This window comes from Strongylocentrotus purpuratus, unplaced genomic scaffold, assembly GCF_000002235.5.
Source record: "Strongylocentrotus purpuratus isolate Spur 01 unplaced genomic scaffold, Spur_5.0 spur5_scaffold_16, whole genome shotgun sequence".
NCBI lineage: Eukaryota > Metazoa > Echinodermata > Echinoidea > Camarodonta > Strongylocentrotidae > Strongylocentrotus > Strongylocentrotus purpuratus.
The window spans coordinates 29555180-29575929 of NW_022145601.1; the positions used below are offsets into that span (position 1 = coordinate 29555180).

The following is a 20750-nucleotide window of genomic DNA, read 5'->3' on the forward strand; positions in this document are numbered from 1 at the left end:
TTCGTCTGTCTCTCCCTCCCTTCTTCACTCCCTCCCTTCGTTTTCCACCACTTTCTCTTTCTCATCATAACCCTCCTTCCCTCTTTTTCATAATGATTAATTAATTTCTTTCTTTCAATCTTTCTGTCTTTGTGTCGCTTCTTTTCTGTCATTTTCTTTGATGATGCTTTCGACTTTGTCTGCTTCCTCCACCAAACTCCTGTCTTCTGTACGATTCTCCCCACCTCTTGACCTGCATCTTCCACCCTCCCCCTACATTCACGATTCACCCCTTTTACTTACTTTGCTCCTCAGGGTGGATACCAAGGAGGAGGAGGATACACCAGGCCTTCTCGCTACTCCCAGAGGAGATACTAAGATGCCATCCCGTTGATACCGATACAGCTGAAGCATCACCATTATTGAACCACATTTTGATTTTGATTAAATATAAGATTTTCCACAGTAGAGAGAAGGGAAACCCTCCAAAAGCAAAAGAAATAGAATATAGATTGTTGGAAAATAGAAATGAAGAGAAAAAACTTTCATTGGAAAGAGACACACTTTCAATTCATTTAAGGAAATGGGAAGCTTTGGAAAGTTTAGAATAAATGTTTTCAGTTTTTAATTTTCTCAATATACAACTTCCAGACCCTTCTCTCTTCTCTACCTTTGCTTTTTTTTTTTTTCTCTCTCTTCTTTTTTTTTCTTTTTTTCTTTCGTTTGTTTGTTCGTTCTATGTTGGTGTGTTTAGTATACTGTTGTACTTGTTATGTGTTTAATTGTTGTGTGGGGCGGGTGCCGGGTAGCGAATTTTTTTTTTCCTACGAACTTTGAGCTCGCGAGGGGAACCTGCGCATGCGCACGTGGAATCCGGTAGGGCGGTCAATAGGGTGATAGTAATTATACAAAGCAATCTTTCATCAACTCATCGTTAGCTCAATCGGTCAGGACAGCGTGTTACTAATAGAACCTTGGAGTTGCCGTGAGGGTTCAAATCTCAGTTTATTTAGTGTTTTGCCTTTATAAAATAGTGAGGCAAAGCAATAAGTAATCATAGTCTAATTGTTTGTGACCTCCTTGCATGCGTGAAGTATAAAAGTTTGTATGTGAGCATGCGCCAGGTATAAAAGTTCGTAGGAAAAAAGTTCGGGAAATAGGTGTTTTCTAGCTCTTTCTCTTTTTATATATATATAATTTGTTTGTCTCTAATATAGGTTAACAGAATATTGTGGAAAAGAAATAATTTGAGATTTATAATCAAACTAGTCGAGAAAATAGTACAAACTTTATTTGCGTTTTTTTCTTTTTTTGTTGTTCTTGTTTTGTTTTTTTGGTGAAAATATTGTTTATGTGAATATTTTTCATCTGTAAATGTGTAACTTTAGTTGGAACCTTGTATGTAAATGTAAAAGTTCATTTGCAAATTTATTAAGACCTATGTTAAAATTATTTTGTTAGTTTGTATACAATGTTATAAATTATGTACAATTTTTCTTTATGAGAGAAATGAATAAAAACCTATGAAAACAAACAATTATTATCCCATCATCATCATCTAGCTTCTGGGAGAGGGATGGGTTTTTCTAAATGTCCTCATTCAATAATATATGTATTTCAAATTTACCTGTTAACTGCCATCCATGATGTGATATCTTTTAAGAAGGCAATGGCTGATAGCGGAAGACAATGGGGCACACTCATTTTAACCAACAGAAAACCAATATTTCTGCATCCATCATGACAGCTCCAAAATATTGAAGTAAACTTTGCTTAAATATTCATTTTGCCTGTCCTGTCTGCCAGTGAGAGGTCGATGTTGATTTGGAATGTAGGGATCAGTGAGAAGGTGTCATTTGAAACATACAGTTTTTAAAAGATGTTATTTCTGTCATTTTGTATTAATGATTGATTAGCCGTGTGAGCCTTATGTACTTGTCATATTTTCCAGAAATTCCAGAAAACCTTTTGTGAAATAGGATGCGTTTGTCCAAACTGATCGGGGCAATATTTGTCTTACTCTCTGATTAACTTATATTGGTTTAGATATTGATTAAAACAACAAAGCTGAGTACATCTTTTTAGTAATGGTGTTAATGTTCAGATTGTGGTGTAAAAGGAAAAAATGTTACTCTTGATACATGTGCATTTTAGGATCAAAATTGCAGTGATTAATTTTCCCTGTTCAATATTCTCAAATTGCATCAAAATCTTCTTAGGTTGAATAAAGCTGCTCATTTTATTTATTCAGATTTTGTTTTATTCGTGTCTGAAGATGCACATTAGTAGATTGATTTATTCATATTGTGCTTCATGGCATCTCTCTATTTGATGTCACTCTTAAGTTTATATAGTTGTTGTTTTTTGTAATCTAATTTTTTAGCAACTAAGAATGGATTTTAACAAAAGTGTGATTTAGTCTCACTTGATATCTAAATGAAAATGAGCACATTTACTGTTGGGGTTAACAACAAAATCATGGAAAACATGACAATGTGTCAATTTCCTATAAGCTAGTTATACTGAATGTAAAATCACTATTGAAACTTAGCTATTAATAAGATTCTAACTGTTTTGAAATTCAGATAATGTTGACATTAAAGATAAACTTTAGTACTGGTAATGCGATTGCATTGAGAAAGAAAAGGTGTGGAAAGGATCAGAAACAGTTGATCATGTAGCATGTAAGTATTGGTGTGCACTGCAAGGTTCTGGAGTCATCAAAATCATAATAAATTTGACCGAGTCTTGGTAAAGTAACAAGCACTCACATAGAAAGCTATATATGGGACAACACACATGGTGTCGGGGCTACTTCCTTGATTTCCTTGTCTTTCTATGCTCATTACTCAGCCAGTATACATTTTCTTCCAAAATTGTTTAGCACATGTCATTTATTTGTAATCTTGAACATTCAGTGTAAGTTTCGTTTGATTCTGTGAGAATTTTTACTGGAGTTTATCTTTAATATGTACTACGGTGTATTTTTGTTTAAATAAATATGTATGGTTTTACTTTTTCTGCGTATTTTACTGTCAATTCTTCTAATTTTATTAATCTCTTTTTACAATGCTGAAATAGCTCTTTGCTGTGATAGATTCTCTTCGAGGGTGAGCCCTTTGTACTGGCGAAGGCAATATCAATCGGATCGGGGCGCAAATTGCTGCAAAATGAATGGTTGCCCTCCCCTACAAGTTGATGAAATTTTGATGGAAAGGCGATACTATTTTGGGGAGTAATTACCTGTCATGAGGAAAGGGTCGGAGGTCAATTAAAACAAAATGTAGCATCTCTTGATCCCCTTCAGATCATACACATTTTACATTGTCAGATAACTGTCATAAATCCCTACACCCCTTTTCGCTAATTATTACTCTCTAGCTACTCTAAATACAGATCAAGAAGTAAGTTGTTTAAAGTGCTCTGTCATAATAGTTAATAATATGGAGCTTTGTAAAGTGCTTATATCTGAGCTTTACCATTCATGCATGAGGCTCCATTATTATAACCCTGGCTCTAGCTCAGCTACCATTACCACGCTTGAGCATTTTAAGGAATCAATTCCAGCCAAGTACCCATTTACCTGACCTGGGTCGATGGGGCAAATGTAGATTAATTTCTTGCCAATGGACATATGATAATAAATGAAGACACAACTCAGCTAAGCTTTCTCATGAAACAGTTCATTACATCTTACACTTTTAGATATATAAATGAATATTTCTTGGCATGATGTTATGCCTTTTAGCATATGACATGGGCGCAGCCATTTTCTTGAAAATGTGACGTACCAGTTCGAGGTGTACATTATATCATGCACTAAGCTTTAATTGGAGAGATGTTTTAATTCAATAACAAAACCTTTACTTTTCATTGATGGAAAATAATAGCCGAGAAGGAAAATTACATTTGGTGAAAAATATATAATAGGGTAACAATTATTTAAAAATACTAAAATATAGCTGTTGAAAAATCTATATCATTTAATGAATTAAAATGCGAAACATTTAATCCATAACAGCATTATGCAATTTGCGTTCTGGCAATCGGAATACAAAGAATAAACAGCAGGTGAATGAAATGCTTCAACACCACAAACATCTTGGATGGAAGCATCCATAAATTTAGATACATTTATTTGATAAACGACTCCGCAAAGTACGTCATGCAATCAAGAAATGGCGATGCCCATTGTCTTGCTGAGAAACTGTTCTTTTTTCTTGCCTTATGCCTTTCTCATACACTTTGGTGGGGAATCTTGTAGATTGATGAGCAAGAATGCAATAATCCCTCTGAACAACCAAAGTATATGTGGGGTTAGTTCGACTCCTTTAACCAAATGCAATGACTGTCTGAAACAGAAATGTTTGTTGCACATACAGAGAAAGACTTGTAAATTAAAATTTTCGAATTGGTGACAAAAAAAGTATTTTGTGCTAGTATAATAGTGTTCATTTCAGTATGTCGTTATAATGTTCTTTGCCAATTTGCACTGTTTGCTGAGCATGTATTCTGATTTGGGGGAAGGGCCTGCGGATGGGATACCAAATCTACCGACATAAAGTATGAAATTTATTAAAGCAACAGATAAGTGTTTTTCATATTTAGATTTGTTGATGAAGATAGACGTTTCTCCCCCCCCCCCCCCCCCCCCCCCCCCCCCCCATATTCCTGGCAACGCCCCTGCATGAAGCTGAATGTTTTATTCGTGACATGTCAGAGTGTCAGAGATATGAGTTGAAGTAGGCCTACTTTGCACCGATCTGTGCTGGGGATGATAAAGAGAGTAGTAATGTATCAGAGTCCGTGTTAAGCAATATGTTGAAGTTAATAATTCAAATGTTTTCAAACAGATAATCAGAATGAAATTCATATTTCTACATGATGCATGAATACACCATATATAGCGCGAATTCTATTGCTTTCCCTGCTAACTTCGCCCAAATCCTTATTGGTCGCGGTTGTTGGTCGAGTTTCTACTGGACGAGTTATCATGATATCGCATGGAGCTGGAGCTCCTCGGCGCGGCGCGCGCTGTGCATGATGTGCATATGATCATGATGTGATGTGATGCTTGAATGAAATCGGTGCAAAGATTGTTCTTCTGTTCTGGCTGCTTTCACCATAGTACCGGTACATCTTATACGGTCTGTCTTATTTTTCGATAAAATAATGTTTGTCTGGAGGTGAGTATTATTTGAGGTTTTGTAAGTTTAAAGATTTGAGTAATTCTTTATCTCTACTCTTTTAGCAGCCGACCGCGACTTGACTTGGCAGTCACTGGTCATGCTGGTAATGCCAGTGCTGATTTCTCGTTCAGCCGTAACTCCAGAGAGCTCCGCCGCCGAAGGCGTAGGCGGAGAGCGGCGAAGCTCTACCACAACAATCTGGACTGTCTTTCATTTTCTTTTTTTTTTGGAGGGGTGGGCACCAACAAAAAGGCACTTTCAGGCAAATGGGTGCCTACAATTAGTACAAACAAAAAGAAGCCTATGATTAGTACAAAGGGAAGCCTCAAAAGTCAAAGCGAAATAGACCCTAGATCGTGACAATTTTTAGATCTTTGGATAAACCCCAGTTATGATTACTATCAGGGATGTTTTCAATATTTGTTTCTCTCTTTAGTTTTAGTACAAGTTTTAGACTTACATGGTCTGAAATACTGCTTAACAGCCTTAAGTATCATACTTTGCAGTTGGGTTTGATGGTCTAAATATCCATTTGTGAGCGGGCGAAGCAAACATTTTATGAATTTGTGAGGTCGCAGACTCGCAGTGTGAAAAATTACTCTTTATAACTAGGAATAGACCTCTAAACCTTATTCCGATGTGGTTTAAGCACGATCAATCATGAAAGTTAAGAGGCCTTTAATAAGAAACATAAATATATCAACCACAAATGCGAGCAAGCTTTCGGGTAAAATTAAACAAAAAGTTGCTCTTTCTAAATCTAAGTTCTTTAATTTTTTGGGTACATTTGATGATTAAAGGAAAAGGGACACATTTTAAAAAAGAAAGGAGCATGTGTCAAAGTAAAAAAGAGAAATTATCAGAGTTAAAAATAAGGCACTTCTTGCACCTGAAAAGGAGCCCTCACCAGAGATGAAAAAAGGCACTTATGAGTATGGAAAAGGGCACTTATTACAAAGGAGAAGGGGCACCTATCCAATAACAGGGGTGTTTATCAGAGGTGAAAAATGGCACATTTATGAGGAGGGGAAGGCACTCTCATTCAAAATGAAAATTACACTTGGAAAGAGAAAGAGGACCCTTATCAGAGACGAAAAGAGGCACTTTTCAGAAGGGGAAGGGGCGCCTATTACAAAGGAAAATGAATCATGAGTTGTCTTCCTTGCCTGAAAACAAAAAAAAAACAGATTGGTTGATGTTTAGAACTTTAGACTCAAATGCATTAGATTTGGAGAATAATAAATGAAATTATAAAGTTCTGTGTTATATATAATTGATTCCGGGTCTGATTGTCAAAAGTTGAAAAACACACAAAGAAGACATTACAATCTAGACCTTGTCCGTTTGGTATTGTTTGTCTAATTGACAGCCCTGTTATTTTGTGATTTTCCATTTTAGTCGAATGAAGTTGAGTTTACTTTTGAGCAACTTTGTAAATTTGTCTTTGTAGACCTAGACTTCTATTTACAATTCTATGAATTTGTAATGTAGAAAATATCCTTTGAGACCATATTCTCTCATACATATATGTCTAGTTACCGTAGGTAGATAGAGATTCATAAAAGCATGTTTTAACCTTCAAAAATAATGTAGACATAGATTTTCTACTAATAATTCTGTGAATTTGTGATGTTCTCCAGTGGCAAACATCCCAAAGAGTGAAGGAGACATTAGGTGAAGAGTATCTGGCCACGCCACGGTGGATGATGAAGCTTTGAGAAGGGCCATTATGGAATAAATCCCCACATGATGAGAAAAATAAATGACACAAAGCAGTGATGATGATGAATTTAAGAATATGTGGCATTAGTTGCATTTGACTGTTGTATTTGACTGTTGACATCAGTAATAAACTACATCGTATATTTTCTTTCGCAGGATATTCAGGAAGAAGAAATTAATCAAAGTTGAATGCTGGTTCTGCCAAGCATCAACAACAGTTCCAGTTGGCAATGTGAATTGCTTTGACTGCCCGGAATGTGACCAGTATAATGGTTTTTCCAAGGTAATTATGAAGTATAATAGTCATACTCTATTCTTTTTTTACCAGTTCTGCTAGAAGATATGTCAAATTTCCAAGCCTGTGTAAATTTGTCGCTAATCTCACTTTCTCTCACTCTCTGTAGCTGGCTGTTTCAAATGTGCTGTTTAAGTATCACAAAGAAAATTACTTATTTCATTTAGTTATTTTAACAGGTGTTTTGCATGGATCATATAGAAAATAACTTATTTCATTTACCGGTAGTTATTTTAACAGGTGTTTTGCATGGATCACATAGAAAATAACTTATTTCATTTACCGGTAGTTATTTTAACAGATTTTTTGCATGGATCATATGGATTACCATCCTTTCTTATATTATATGGATAGTGTAGAAATAAAGAGTTACACCTGTTTCTTTCATCTTCATGTTCGACTGTAATTCACCCCTCTCAGTCCATCTTCCTTCCTCTGCTCCCATGATTGTACAGTCAAACCTGCTTTAGTGACCACCTTTCTACAAAGACCACCTGTCTACAAAGGCCACCTGTCTACAAAGACCACCTGTCTACAAAGGCCACATTTGTTGTTTCCCTTGAAAACGGTTTCCCCTTGAATCATGTACTAAAGGAACCTGTCTACAAAGACCACCTGCCTACAAAAGCTACTTTTTGTGTTTCCCTTTGGTGGTCGCTATAGACAGGTTTGAATATTTATTTTCCCCTTAATTTCCCTTTTTTAAAACATTTCTCTTTGAAAGGATGGAGGCTATAATAAAGCCATCCCTGCCCAATACAGTGAAGAACTGAACCAGACCTACTCCAGTCCTGTTCCTCCTCGGGATGATTCAGAATCAAGACCAAGTCCTTTGTGCGATGTTTGCCAGACCAACCAAGAACTCAAAGTCCAGCAGCTGGCTGCGTTTGTTCCATCACATGAGGTTTGTTAGAAATCTATTAGCCTTAAAGATAAAGTCTTACAAAGAGTTTATATCAATCGCAACGTATTTGCGGTTGATGTCAATCGCAACTATGTACATAAGGCCTAAAAAATAAAGATGTTGTATTCAGGGTCAGGGAATTTCTGGAAAGTCAGGGAATTTGGAAATGTTTTTTCCAGAAGCAAAAAGTCAGGGAAAGTCAGGGAATTCATCCATTTCTTCTGGAAAGTCAGGGAAAATCTTTTTTTCTTCAAGATGTTTGTTAAAATGGCATTTAATTTGTCTTGTGAACAAAGGAAAAAACATTTTGTAAAATGTGTGGTTCACAGGACCTTTTTCGTAATAAATTACACGCAATATCTTTAGGACCTACTGGTAGCGTGTCTATTGTGTCTTTCATACTGTATGCAAGATGTTCGTGTGCGTAAATGACTTGCAGTGACAGGTGCGGTGCGTGATCCCGGTGTATGTACATGCAGGAATGCTGCATGCACGCTGTACGATTACTTTTTGATCGAGCTTGTGCTTTGATTTTGATTAAAAGTTTGAATGAAGGTGTTTTACCCCGGGGTTTTACCATAGAATATTCATAAAACAATAATTTAAATGTAAATAACTATGCATCATGAGCCACTCGTGTTTTCTTAAGAACCGCTTTAAAAATCGTGTTGCTCTTTACTCGAATATCGCAACCCTGAATCGCATTTGATTCCACATTTGGCGTCCATTATGCGAGCGCGAGCATACAGCCAGTAGTTAGCTAGCCTAGCCTCGTGGTTGATGCTTTCCCCAAGGTCCGCAATTAAGGCACACTTTTTTCCGTCGGCAAAATATTGAAAGTTGGGGGTGCGCCTTATATAGTCAGGTACAGGATATTTGAGTCCTCAAATGCTACTTTTTAGTGGTTTTCAAAAATCTCTGTGTCTCAACATGAATTACATAATGCAAATAAAGAATAGGATCTACTATTTGAAGTTAAACTACGTTCCTAATTTGAAAGGAAGAGAGTTTTTTTTCAGTCTTGATAAATTATGCCCTGTCACGAAGCTCTCCCGTGTCTTCAGCTCACTCACCTGTATGATGCAGCTCACTTACACAGGGGATAACAAATCACCACACGAAAACTAGCCTGTCCACATTTTTGTTAGGACTCGGAGGAAAATTCTGTCATCTTTAGTTTTAAAAACAACATTGTTACTGATGGGTCTAACTTAGTTCACAAGCACTTCAACTGTGCCTTGTAATAAAATGAAAGTATTTTCAAACACTGTCACTGAAATAAGAGCTGATCTGATGTTAACAAAAAGACCAATGTTTGCTTTTTTTTTTGGTGGCTTTTTGTTAACCAGATCAGATCGGTCTTATTTCGGTGTTCGAAAAATACTTTCACTTTTCATTATATGAGGCACATTTTAAGTGCTTGTGAACTAAGTTAGACCTAGGTCTAGTAACAATGTTGTTTTTAAACTAAAGATGACAGATTTTTTTTTTCCAGATTTTTTTTCAGATTTTTTTTTCAGATTTTTTTTTCAGATTTTTTTTTTTGGGGGGGGGGGGGGAATATTCAAAATAGGGGTGTGCCTTATAGTTTTGTGATTTGCTTCCTAGTATTGCGATAATGTATAGTTGTACGCTTTAAATTAAGACATGTTCATCATTGAAAATGGTCATGGAAATTTACATTATCCTGCTCTGGAAAGTCATGGAAAGTCATGAAATTTTTAAAATGTGTAAGTGTACGAACCCTGTGTATTGCCCTTTAGATGCCAAAACATGGGTCGGTCGGTCGGAAATCTCTTTTTTTCTCCCTCTTTGAGCTGATATTTTTCAGTTTTTAATGCTTTAATATTTTTTTTCTCTAAAAAACAGTAACAAAAAAAAAAAAACGTTTTTAATAGGCTGACGATAGATTTCAAGATTTTGGGGTTATTGATCTTGCCCAAAATTACATGCACTGTACACAGAAATAGGTATATGGGACTACACACACATGTGGCATGAAAATTGGTCCAAAATTTATGCCATTTTTGTCATATTTTGAATTGAATCATGGAACATTTCTACTAAGATATTCATCCAAACTGACTTACAAAGAAGGAGAAAGTCACAAATTATTGTTTACAATCTTTACCAGAGGTCCAGAACTTGACCTTTTCTTTAAATGTTTTCTTTAAATGTTTTAAAAGCAAGTAGTCAAGTTTAGTCAAAACCAAGCCCTCCGGCTGCCATTACCACAAGCTGACATGTTCAGGCTATTAAAAGAGGTTGATACATGTATATTTCAATGAGAAGAAGAATTATTTAATGATTCCCCTCCTTTCAAGTCAAAATACATAATGATAATATTCAGACCTGGAACTTTGTTACATTCTTTGGAGTTAATGGTTAGGTTGTGTTTTGGTGATTGAAAATGGCCACTCTTACCAATTTGTGTGTTTTATTTGAAAGAATCCATTTAATAACTGTTGTCAGTGATTCGCCATAAAACAAGCTGATTGTTGCATCATTAGGTGATGAAGTCAAATGATATCAGAAAACAGAAGTGCTCAATTTTCATTTGTAGACATTAGAAATATTTATGTATTCCTATATCTAAATTCTAGATGATTAAAATGTTTTCTGGTATTAAACATTCCTTTTAAATTGCATTTCAGAAAAACTTTGATGTGGATGTAAAGGAGTATTCTGATTATTTAGAAGAGGCATATAGACTCTGCCCAGCCTGTAATGACAACATCTGCAGCGAGGTGTACAGACAAGATGCAGACATCCGCTCAAAACTGCTGGGCCAGAGACTACATCAGTCAGTCTTGCCAGATACAAAGGTATACAAGTTCAAGAATGTAAATGTTTTATTGACCTTAATCTAGATGCCTTCAATCATTTATGGTGTGGTTGTTTTACTTACAATGTCAGCAACTTGGGGTCCATTTTTATGCCATGTTATTTTGTGCATGATTAATAAATTTGAATTAATTGAATTGATTTTGTGTACAGTCTTCACTACATTTACCATTTATTTTTATTTAATTTATTTAATTTCCAGAAAAATGATAAGAAGCGATCTAACGTACATAGACAAACAAAGCATACAGAAATGGTGATAATAATGAATTAATGATTTAAAAACAACAAAAACAACAAACAATACCTAGGGACTGCCCAAAATAAATATCTTTTTTTTTAAAGGTGACTCTGTAACATTGCCTCAGATTCTGAAACAAATCCTGGATTTAGCTCATGCTGCAATCTGATTATAAACCTTTAGGTCAGTCAGGAATCCCATGACTTTTACAAGCCGATCACCTGTCTGATTATCAAAATATTTATGATTGAAAATCAAAAATTTATTTTTGTTTTCCTAACAGTTTTTATTACACTACAGTCTATTGGGGGAAATGAGTATGGTAAAACCAGTCGCTCAAAGATTTTACTTTTTTGAGGCAGTTCATGAACATTTTGAAGTGCAATTCTTTGAGGGCTTCAATATAACACCATATCACAGATACTGATAACACGTAAGGCCGTGCATCTCAGATTGAACATTGTTAAATGATGCCTTTAAGGGCTCTCCTCATTGGTTGTTGTTAAAAAAAACAAAAAACGATGTCATGTTAATGTCTTGTTAACAAGCAATGCTGTATTCTAGATAAAACACATGATATTTCACACAATAATTCAGGCATCCCAAATCTTTTGTGCAAAGGAACTTTTGTTAATTATCATGTTTTTTTGTTCATGCAGTGTATTTGATTGCTGAAAAAGAAAAAGAAAAAAATCAATACCTTTTCATTCCTATATCTATTCTTTTTTGTCCCCTCTCTTCTCTCTCTCTCTCTCTCTCTCTCTATTCTCTCTCTCTCTCTATTCTCTCTCTCTCTCTATTCTCTCTCTCTCTCTCTCTCTCTCACTATCTCTCTCTCTCTCCCTCTCTAGGTTGTGATGCCAGCTCAAAGCAGTAAAAAGTGTGTGTTTCTCTGCAGAGCAGTAGCCATTGTTGCAGCTGTTCTGGTGTTTATTTGCCAGCTGAGTTTGCATGTGAACTTCTCTGGTCTATCAAGAACAGAGATTGCTTTATTTGTGCAAAAGGGTAAGTTGAATATTAAATTTTAAAATGGAATAAAATGGATTTTTTGTTGTTGGTAGTTTTAATTTGTCTTGTTTTTTTCCAATTCATTTTGATACTGCCTATTTTAATGTATTAACAATGGGTTATAGAGAGTAGAGAGAGAGAGAGAGAGAGAGAGAGAGAGGGGGGGGGGAACACCACATGAAACAGCATGAGAGATATACATTAGGCCTACGGTTGCACCATGTGAGAGAGGGTGGAGAATTGGGGAGTCCTGAAAAGAACTGTCCATAATCTTTCTTTCCTGAGTGTGTGTGTAGTCCTGAAAAGGACTGTTGGTAATCGTTCTTGAGCTTATAGTTCAAAAGAGAATTATAGCGCTTGATGGAGAGGATGGGTACTAGGAGGGCTAGACATTTCGAACAGGTTGACTATCCGCGTCAGGAGTTGGGAATAGATGAAATGAATAGATGAAATGAGAGATGTTGAAATGAATTCGGAGTTGGAGGAGAAAATAATGAGTGCACAAATATTAAAATGTCTAATTTCATCTTTATAATCACATTATTATCTCTGACAATGTTATCCATACTGTGTATTAATGTTGTGTATTTCATTTAAAAAAAAAACAATTTGATAGATAATTCCAAAGTGTAAGATCTTCTCCAGATCATTTTATGTGTGTACCTTCCTCTGTTTACTTGCAGCATCTCAACACTTTGCTGCCCTGGAGAGCAGAAGAATGACCTTATCTTTAATGGGATTAGTATGTGGAGTTCTTTCATCATTAATAGCTGGAAAATACAGGTAAATTGAGTCTGTTTTCACTTGTATCCTATCAAGAGGTTTGTTAATCCATTCAAGATGAGTTGATGAGTTGGATTTCCTTTTTCTGTATTATTATGTTTTACACACATTGACACACATTGTTTCCTTCTGAATTTTGGTTCACTTAATGTATATTTGTGCACTTCATTGTTATGTTAAATTTTTTGTGACTTGTCTTTTGTTATTCCTGAACCAAAGGAAGAGAATTTGCTGTTACAATATCAGATGAATAAATAAATTCAATTTGTGTAACTTTTATTTAGATTTTGATATTATAGAAATTAAATAACTCCATTCTATACATCTATCTCTCTAGATATGTTTCTTTCTCGCAGCCTGTTTACCTCATATTTACTGCAATGTTGCTCTTCCTTTATTTCTTCTTTGCTAAATTATGGTAATTTTCAGATAATAGTATTTGATCAAACATTTAAACTTTTTGGGGGAATGAAATGCACTCTTCTTAAAGCCATACTGTACCAGAAGCACTGATGCTAAATCCTCTCTAGCGCCATCTCAGGTCAGCTGTAGCAGTATGGTCCCGTAACTCGCTGCTTCCCGTGCTGCGCTGTTGGTTCTCTCATCGATTCCTATGTCTGTGAAGTGGGAATCGGGTGTTCGGTTACGCACTGTTGGTAAATTGACCATGAGATGGCGCTATAAACAATAAACAGTAGGCTAGGGCAGAAAGTTCATCAGTTCAGTACCTCTTTAAAACAAAGATCTTCAAAATTCTGAAATACATATTTACATGTAATTCCTGTTTGTGTCAATTCTGTATACAGGTTGAGACATTTGGATTGTGTAAGCCCGCTGGTCTGGATGATGTACATGGGAAGCATTACTGCACTACCATCATCCTCATCATTACTAGCCCTGTTTCCATGGTTACCATCAGACGCTATTCCAATGATGTTGGCCACCTGCGTGCTGCTTTGCTGTTCAAAACATGTCTTACAATCGAGAGAGCGAAAAGTCAAGAAAGTTTTCACAAACAAGTATGTCACTAAAAACCAATGTTATTTTCCTTCTCCTTTCTCCTTTTTATTTCCTTCGTCATAGTTAGTATCTTTTCTTCAATTCACTTTATTTTATATCTCTATTGTCTTTATTTTATATATTTATAATGTCTTTTAAATATATTAGACTGTTATTACGTTTCTCTGTTCTCTTTTTAATCATTTTAATTTAAAAAAATTTATTATATAGTACAGCCAGTAAGTTATTTTAATGCATTTGGTTTAAACTATTTAAAAGCTGAATAATATATAAAGTGTGACAGCTCATTTGTTTTCAATGTAGGCACCAAATATGAGATAGGAAAGAGTCCTATGGCACATCCAGAATCATTTACCTTTGATACAGTTTCGGTGTCTACGTTCTGACACCTTTCCTGGACACGAGTCTACGATTACTTGTCTGATGAAGGTGTCTGGACTTGGACACCGAAACTGTCACAAAGGTAAATGATTCTAGATGAGGCGTAGAACTCTTTTCTAATTATCCGAACCATCCAGATGAAATTGATCAGCAATGATTTTTCTTTGTCCTGATTTCCAGAAGATTGAGGAGTCAGCCCACCTCCCCTCTCCAGGAGGAAGATTGTTTTGTTTTACCCCACCCTTCTGATGCCTCATCCTCTACTGCTCTATCGTCACTGTCTCTCAGTCAAAGCCTGCAATCAGAGAATGGAGAGATCAAGAGGATACTCCTTGATCAAGATATAAGTGGTCTAAGTCTCGGACCTCCTGCGCTAGCTAAGGCCAAAAACAAAGGTGAGTTTGTTGTGAAGTTTGGGTCCAAGTCAGTGGCCTTTGATAGCTTGGTCAAAGAAAAGTGGTCTAAGTTTTGGTCCTCCTGCGATAGCTAAGGCCAAAAACAAAGGTGAGTTTGCTGTCAAGTTTTGGTCAAAGGCAGTGGCCTTTGATAGCTTGATCAAAGAAAAAAATTGTTTGGTATCAAATTTGTGACCAGGATATTGATGGTCTAAATGTTGGACTACATTTGGTCCCTTTACCAATGGTAAATCAGATGGTTATCAGATGTGACGAGTATAGGATCATGGCCCAAGACATACATGTATATGATCTAAGTCTTAGATTACCTGTCATATAGCTCAAGTAATGAACAAAGGTGAGTTTGGTATCAGATCCTAGTCTAGGATATAGAGGTCTATTAAAGTCTTAGACCACCTGTAATAGCCAGTTGAATATCTTAAAGGCGTGATAGCCAGTTGAATATCTTAAAGGCGTGATAGCCAGTTGAATATCTTAAAGGCGTGATAGCCAGTTGAATATCTTAAAGGCGTGATAGCCAGTTGAATATCTTAAAGGCATGATAGCCAGTTGAATATCTTAAAGGTGTGATCGCCAGTTGAATATCTTAAAGGCGAGTCCTTTTTAATTGGATCATCGACTAGGAGATTGATGGTACTACTTCAATGTTTCTAAAGTGATTAACGCCTCCAAATTGCTTCTTGTGGGGTAACAAAGCCTCTGAAGTTTACTTTATACGATCACAACTATTAACATTTGTTTTCCTGTAATATCAACTGTACAAAACTGGTTTTAGGTGTTATCTATTATGATTTGTCAATTTTATCTGTAGATCTATGGACCGCCCATACCCCTCCCACCAGTAGACCTTCCACGCCCCTCTTGGAGGACCGGCCCTCGTCAAGGGAGTTCCGCCCTATCATATCACCCGCGACCTTTAACCCCTCAGGGATGAAGAGATCAACCTCCCAGACATCTTTTGTCTCGTCGTTCAATGGTACCTTCGTAGATTCTGGCCCATTTCAAGATCAGCGAGTCACTTCGTCTAGGGAGAACTTGGTAGAGAGAGGTCAGTTAGATTAGATTAATGTTTCCTATTGTGATTCTTGTTGTTATTGTTCATTAGGATTTTACTGATGTGTACCAACCCTGTGTGAATATCACATGTGGCCTGGACTGTCATTTATAGCTCCTTTTGACAGATGAGGACCATTTAGGGGATTGAACTGTGAAACGTTAAAGGCAGATGCATGGCCCTATGTGTTAACAGTGTCTGTGATATGGTGTAATATTGAAGCCCTAAAAAATTGTGCTTCAAAATGATCAAGAAGTGCCTCAGAAATGTAAAAATCTTTGAGTGACCGGTTTTACCATACTCACTTTCCCTAATAGACTGTAGTGTCATGAAAAGCGTTTGGTTTCGATTTTTCAATAATAATATCTTGATAATCAGACAGGCGTTTGGCTTGTAAAAGTCACAAGGTTCCTGACTGACGTACAGATTTATAAATATCATTGCAGCATGAGCTAAATCCAGGGTTTTGTTTCAGATTCTGAGACAAAGTTACCGTAGACTGGAGCATGCTAAACACAATACACAATACCAAATTCTGTAATTCCCAAAGGTTTAGTACCCAGCGCTGTCTGTCCGGTTCCAGTAGGTAGTGAAGGGGTTAACCTACTGAGCTATCATCCTGTCCCTAAATGATTTACTTCCAATTATCTACACACTTTGCATCTTGGAATTAGAGGCAGAGCAAACTCAAATCTTTAAAGTCAATTTAGGTGAGGCGTGATGGCTCAGTGGTAGAGCAGAGGTCTCGTAACCGGGAGGTCCCGGGTTGGAAACCAAGTCAATGCACTAGTGCCCTTTGGTAAACCTCATTACCAAGTCTCTCAGATAGGACTTTAAGCTGTCAGTCCCCTGGGTGCTTACTAACAAGCATACACATGCTTTCTTAGCAGTCAGATTTTCATTTGGAACTTATATGAAAAATTACAAATTGTTTAGAATTTCATACCTCTAATCCCTGTTGTGTTTGGTTTTTTGTTACCCTTGTCTTAAAGGCACACTGTCCTACTTGTAGCTACTTGCTCCCTCTATATAGAAAACTTCCCCAATCGGTGCCTGTTGGTCCCCCATGATCCTCTTTTTCTTATGTTAAATGAGAGCTGAGTTAATGAGATAGCCACCTGTCACAGTGATCTCACTGGCTCGCTGGGTGGTCTAATCCCTTCTGGCTGAAGTAGTAAAGCCTGCCTTTAATAACTTGTCTTTATACTGCAGGAAGAAGCCCTCCATCGTTTGCTGATGACAGCTCAGATGGTTCGTTACCTCTTTGTATGAGCGCTAATGAGAGTCCAGATGCACCTACTGTAGAACACAAAACAACCACACAAGGTGAGTGGTCAGGTCATTCATATCTTTATAGCAAAATTAACAGTTCGGTTGCATCCTCAGCTCCCTGCTTGTTGCCTCACATGCAAATTTTGCTCAAAATAATAGACACCAATTAGTAGTAGTGGTTATTTTACCTGACTGCTAAGAAAGCATAAATGCTTGTTACTATAAGCAACCAGAGGACCGACGGCTTTAGGTCCTCTCCGGGGATGGAAGGATGGCTGAGGCAACATAATGGCTTTGCAAAATTACTCATTTCCCGGACTTGATCAGCTCCATGACAGACCTTTTAATAACACTAGTATCAATTAATCTTCCACCATGAAACAGTGAAATAACCCTATAATCCCATGATACGTTATCCCATAAATACAATGTGGCATAGGTAGCTTATATGTGTGGCTTATAGAGAGGTTAGGATCCGCCCCCTCCCGCCCTCTCCTCCCCCCCCCCCCCCCCCCCCCCCCCCCACTCCGGGGTTAGAGGGCGGTATGCATGTTCCCCAAATCTCTGGTAAATGGGTACATTTTTGCGCGACAAAGTCTGGCCCGCCATTGACTTTCACACCGGAGATAGGGGGATGCTTTCAAAATGAGGGAACATGCATACGCGTACCCTAAATAACACTGAGTGGAGAGGGGGGGGGGTTAGGAGCAGTGAGAACTTAAAGCTTGACATTCAAATACATAATTCTAACTTGGTAACTTACAACAAATTTATCACTCCTTCATGTCATTCAATTGAAAAGAGACTCATCTTGTATTTTACCAACATTTTCACTAGTTTATTACTTCTACTTCTTATGATTCTTCTTGCATGACTTATCTGGGTAACTCGGTCATACTTTCTAATAGGTACAAATTATGTAATCAATCTTTGGTTTGCTATGATTGCTCTTAAAGGCATTTGTGACGATAATAAATAACAATTTGTAATTTGGCATGTCTGTCAAAATTGACACTCCTGACGTAATTGTGAGAAAATGGTATTATTGTTGGCATACATCTCTAAAGTAACTTGATGAACTTGTTGAAAAGATACTTCAATTGTTTCTATCAACATTTTTATTCAATTTTCAGCTTGGACATCTTGCCTACTGCCTGGTATACTAGGGTTTAGTTTGGGAATTAACTGTGCTGCTGCCCTCTACTTCATGTATGGGAGATGATATGAGCTGATGCTGTCTTCATACAGCTCCATGATTCTATCTGGACATTGACAGTGGTGCTGCCCTCTACTGTACGTATGGGAGATGATAGAAGTTGAAGTTGTCTTCATGTGTAATTCTATCTGGACGTTGACTGTGGTGCTGCCCTCTATGGCAGATAATACTAGCTGTAGCTGTGTTGATCTTCATTAATTCTTTTTGGACATTAACTGTGGTGCTGCTCTCTACAATAGTAGATGAACCTAAATACAATGACTAACCACCGTCGGCATGTTGTGCAATTTCATGCGAACATCAAGTGTGGTGCTGCCCTCCTGTGTTATGAACGGGAAATTACCGATAGCATCATTCATCATGTTTAATTCCACCGAAACCAAAGAACATTTGTCATCATTAGTTTACTCAAACCACGGCTCCTTTTGCAAATATTGCCTCTTTGTGCTTCAGGATATATAATGAGGTGCTAGGTACCTGATGGAATTGAATTAGGTATTTGTTTTGACTAGTACAAGAAGTATCTACATGTAATATGTTAAGGAATTGTAAAATTAAGTAGAAAATAATGCTGAATAAGATAAGGAACTGACAATAATGTGACATGCTGCAAAATCGGCACAGTTTATGAAGTAAAGAGTTGTAGATATTTTGTGTAAACATACATTGCATCTAATGTTAAATGAGGTCAAGATACTTATTTTATATGAACAATTTAACTTGAAATTGAAGCTGAAACTGATGATCTTTGCTGCATTTCGCGCTCAAATAAGTTAAAGAAAAAATATGAATAGACAAAAAAAACAGAAGACAAAACCTAAATATGTAAGTTTTTCTATGAAATAATTATTTTCATGTTCTTAATCTTTCCATGTTTTTTTTTTTTTTTAATACCTTAAATAGATGTACAATTCAAGCTTGCTTTCAGAGATAAGATTTGGAACAGATCAAAACAAACTGAATAGTGAAAAACAAAAGATTATGTTATCTGAAGGAGAGGCAGAATAGGATAAAAAGGCAATATGATAAATAGGTATTGAGAATCGCTTTGCATGTTACTATTTGTAGATTGATGTAGACATTCTAGAAATGTCTAGAAGTAAAAAAAAAATATATATATGTTATGTGATATAAAATGACCAGTCTGCAGGTACAGACTCTGATTTTGACTCATATACACAATTTCATAAAGTCTGGTGCTGAGCCTAACTCTGTCAGTGTCTGGCTGTGTTGACAGTATTGACAGTTAGAAGTTACAGTACAGGGCCTATGGACTGCAGTCTCTGTATAGTCTTCTTGTTCAGACCCTCTGTTATGCAGGACAGCTGACAAGGTCTTCTTCAAATTATAATAATAATAATAATATTCCGTGTTTATATAGCGCTCAATACATCGATCCACAATGTGCCTAAGCGCTTTACAGATATATTATTACCCTGGTCATCGGATTCAGGCTTATCCGCACACAATGTATGCACATTTTCCACTCCCTGGGGAGCATTCCAGCCAGTCGCCATTTTACAAGAGCACACTTGCTCATCCAACCACATGAACTTTCGCATCCTACCGGGTACCCATTTAACACCTGGGTGGAGAGTAGCAATTGCAGGTAAATATCTTGCCAAAGGATATTAGTGCCGTGTCGGGATTCGAACCCTCGACCTCCCCATCTCCAGTCAAGCGCCTTAAACCACTCGACCACGACATTACTTTTATGATCAGGGATACCAGTTTTGAGGCCATAGCCTGAAGTCGGGCCTCCACACATTCCCATTTCAGGCTATTGCAGAATTTACACTGTGCAGCAAATACAGGACTGGATCTTGTCACAGTATCATTCCAGGCTCGTAGGATTAAACCAACCGATTTATTAGAGTGCTATGCAGGTTGGAAATTAATCTTAAAGGTAATACAAAGTTTTGGGAAATTTTGGAAATTGGGTGGATAGTGATTCTTAACAATTTAGATATATTTGTATCAGGGCTCAAAATAATTTTTTGTCCACGGGGGCTCTTCCAAAATAAAAAGCGCCCCCGTGAGCCTTCTCACGGGGGCTCTTTTAGTACTGACGGGGGCTCTTTTTTAATACAAATTTCCATTGAATTGGTGGTACCCATGAAAGTCCTAAAATATTTGCTATTTCATTTTACAAGCTAATGGTCAGATCTCTTCTTTTGTACGAAATTCCTGGTCCAAGCCCGTATACATTCGCCTCCTTGCCAACAGGTTTCCTTTTACTAATTTTAGCTTTCGGTTGATTTACTGGTCGAGGATCATTATTTGCTGGTCTTTTGGAATCAGATTTCAGAGGATTCACGATTTTCACAACGAAAAACTTATCCCGTTTCGGTCCTTGCGCGATCGCCTCTAGCTCCAGCAGATATGGGGCAGCAGCGTACGTGCACAGTATACTACCGGCGCAGCTA

General features: G+C 37.0%; 1 protein-coding gene across 1 annotated transcript; it reads left to right on the plus strand.

The window, feature by feature from the left end:
* Nucleotides 1-5043: 5043 nt before the first annotated feature.
* On the plus strand, nt 5044-19460 carry LOC105437246 (transmembrane protein 201-like). The gene is made up of 11 exons (XM_011663616.2): nt 5044-5165; nt 7047-7173; nt 7910-8089; nt 10744-10914; nt 12026-12179; nt 12866-12965; nt 13772-13984; nt 14547-14761; nt 15594-15830; nt 17049-17162; nt 18242-19460. The coding sequence occupies exons 1-11, from the start codon at nt 5152-5154 to the stop codon at nt 18328-18330; spliced, it is 1614 nt and encodes a 537-aa protein (XP_011661918.2). The 5' UTR covers nt 5044-5151; the 3' UTR covers nt 18331-19460.
* The last annotated feature ends 1290 nt before the right edge of the window (nt 19461-20750 follow it).

Bases quoted from the DNA above. Each gene is read 5' to 3' on its own strand.
- LOC105437246 (XM_011663616.2), top strand. The intron at 7,174-7,909 runs GTAATTATGAAG...TCTCTTTGAAAG, and splicing joins AGTATAATGGTTTTTCCAAG to GATGGAGGCTATAATAAAGC. The intron at 13,985-14,546 runs GTATGTCACTAA...CCTGATTTCCAG, and splicing joins AAGAAAGTTTTCACAAACAA to AAGATTGAGGAGTCAGCCCA.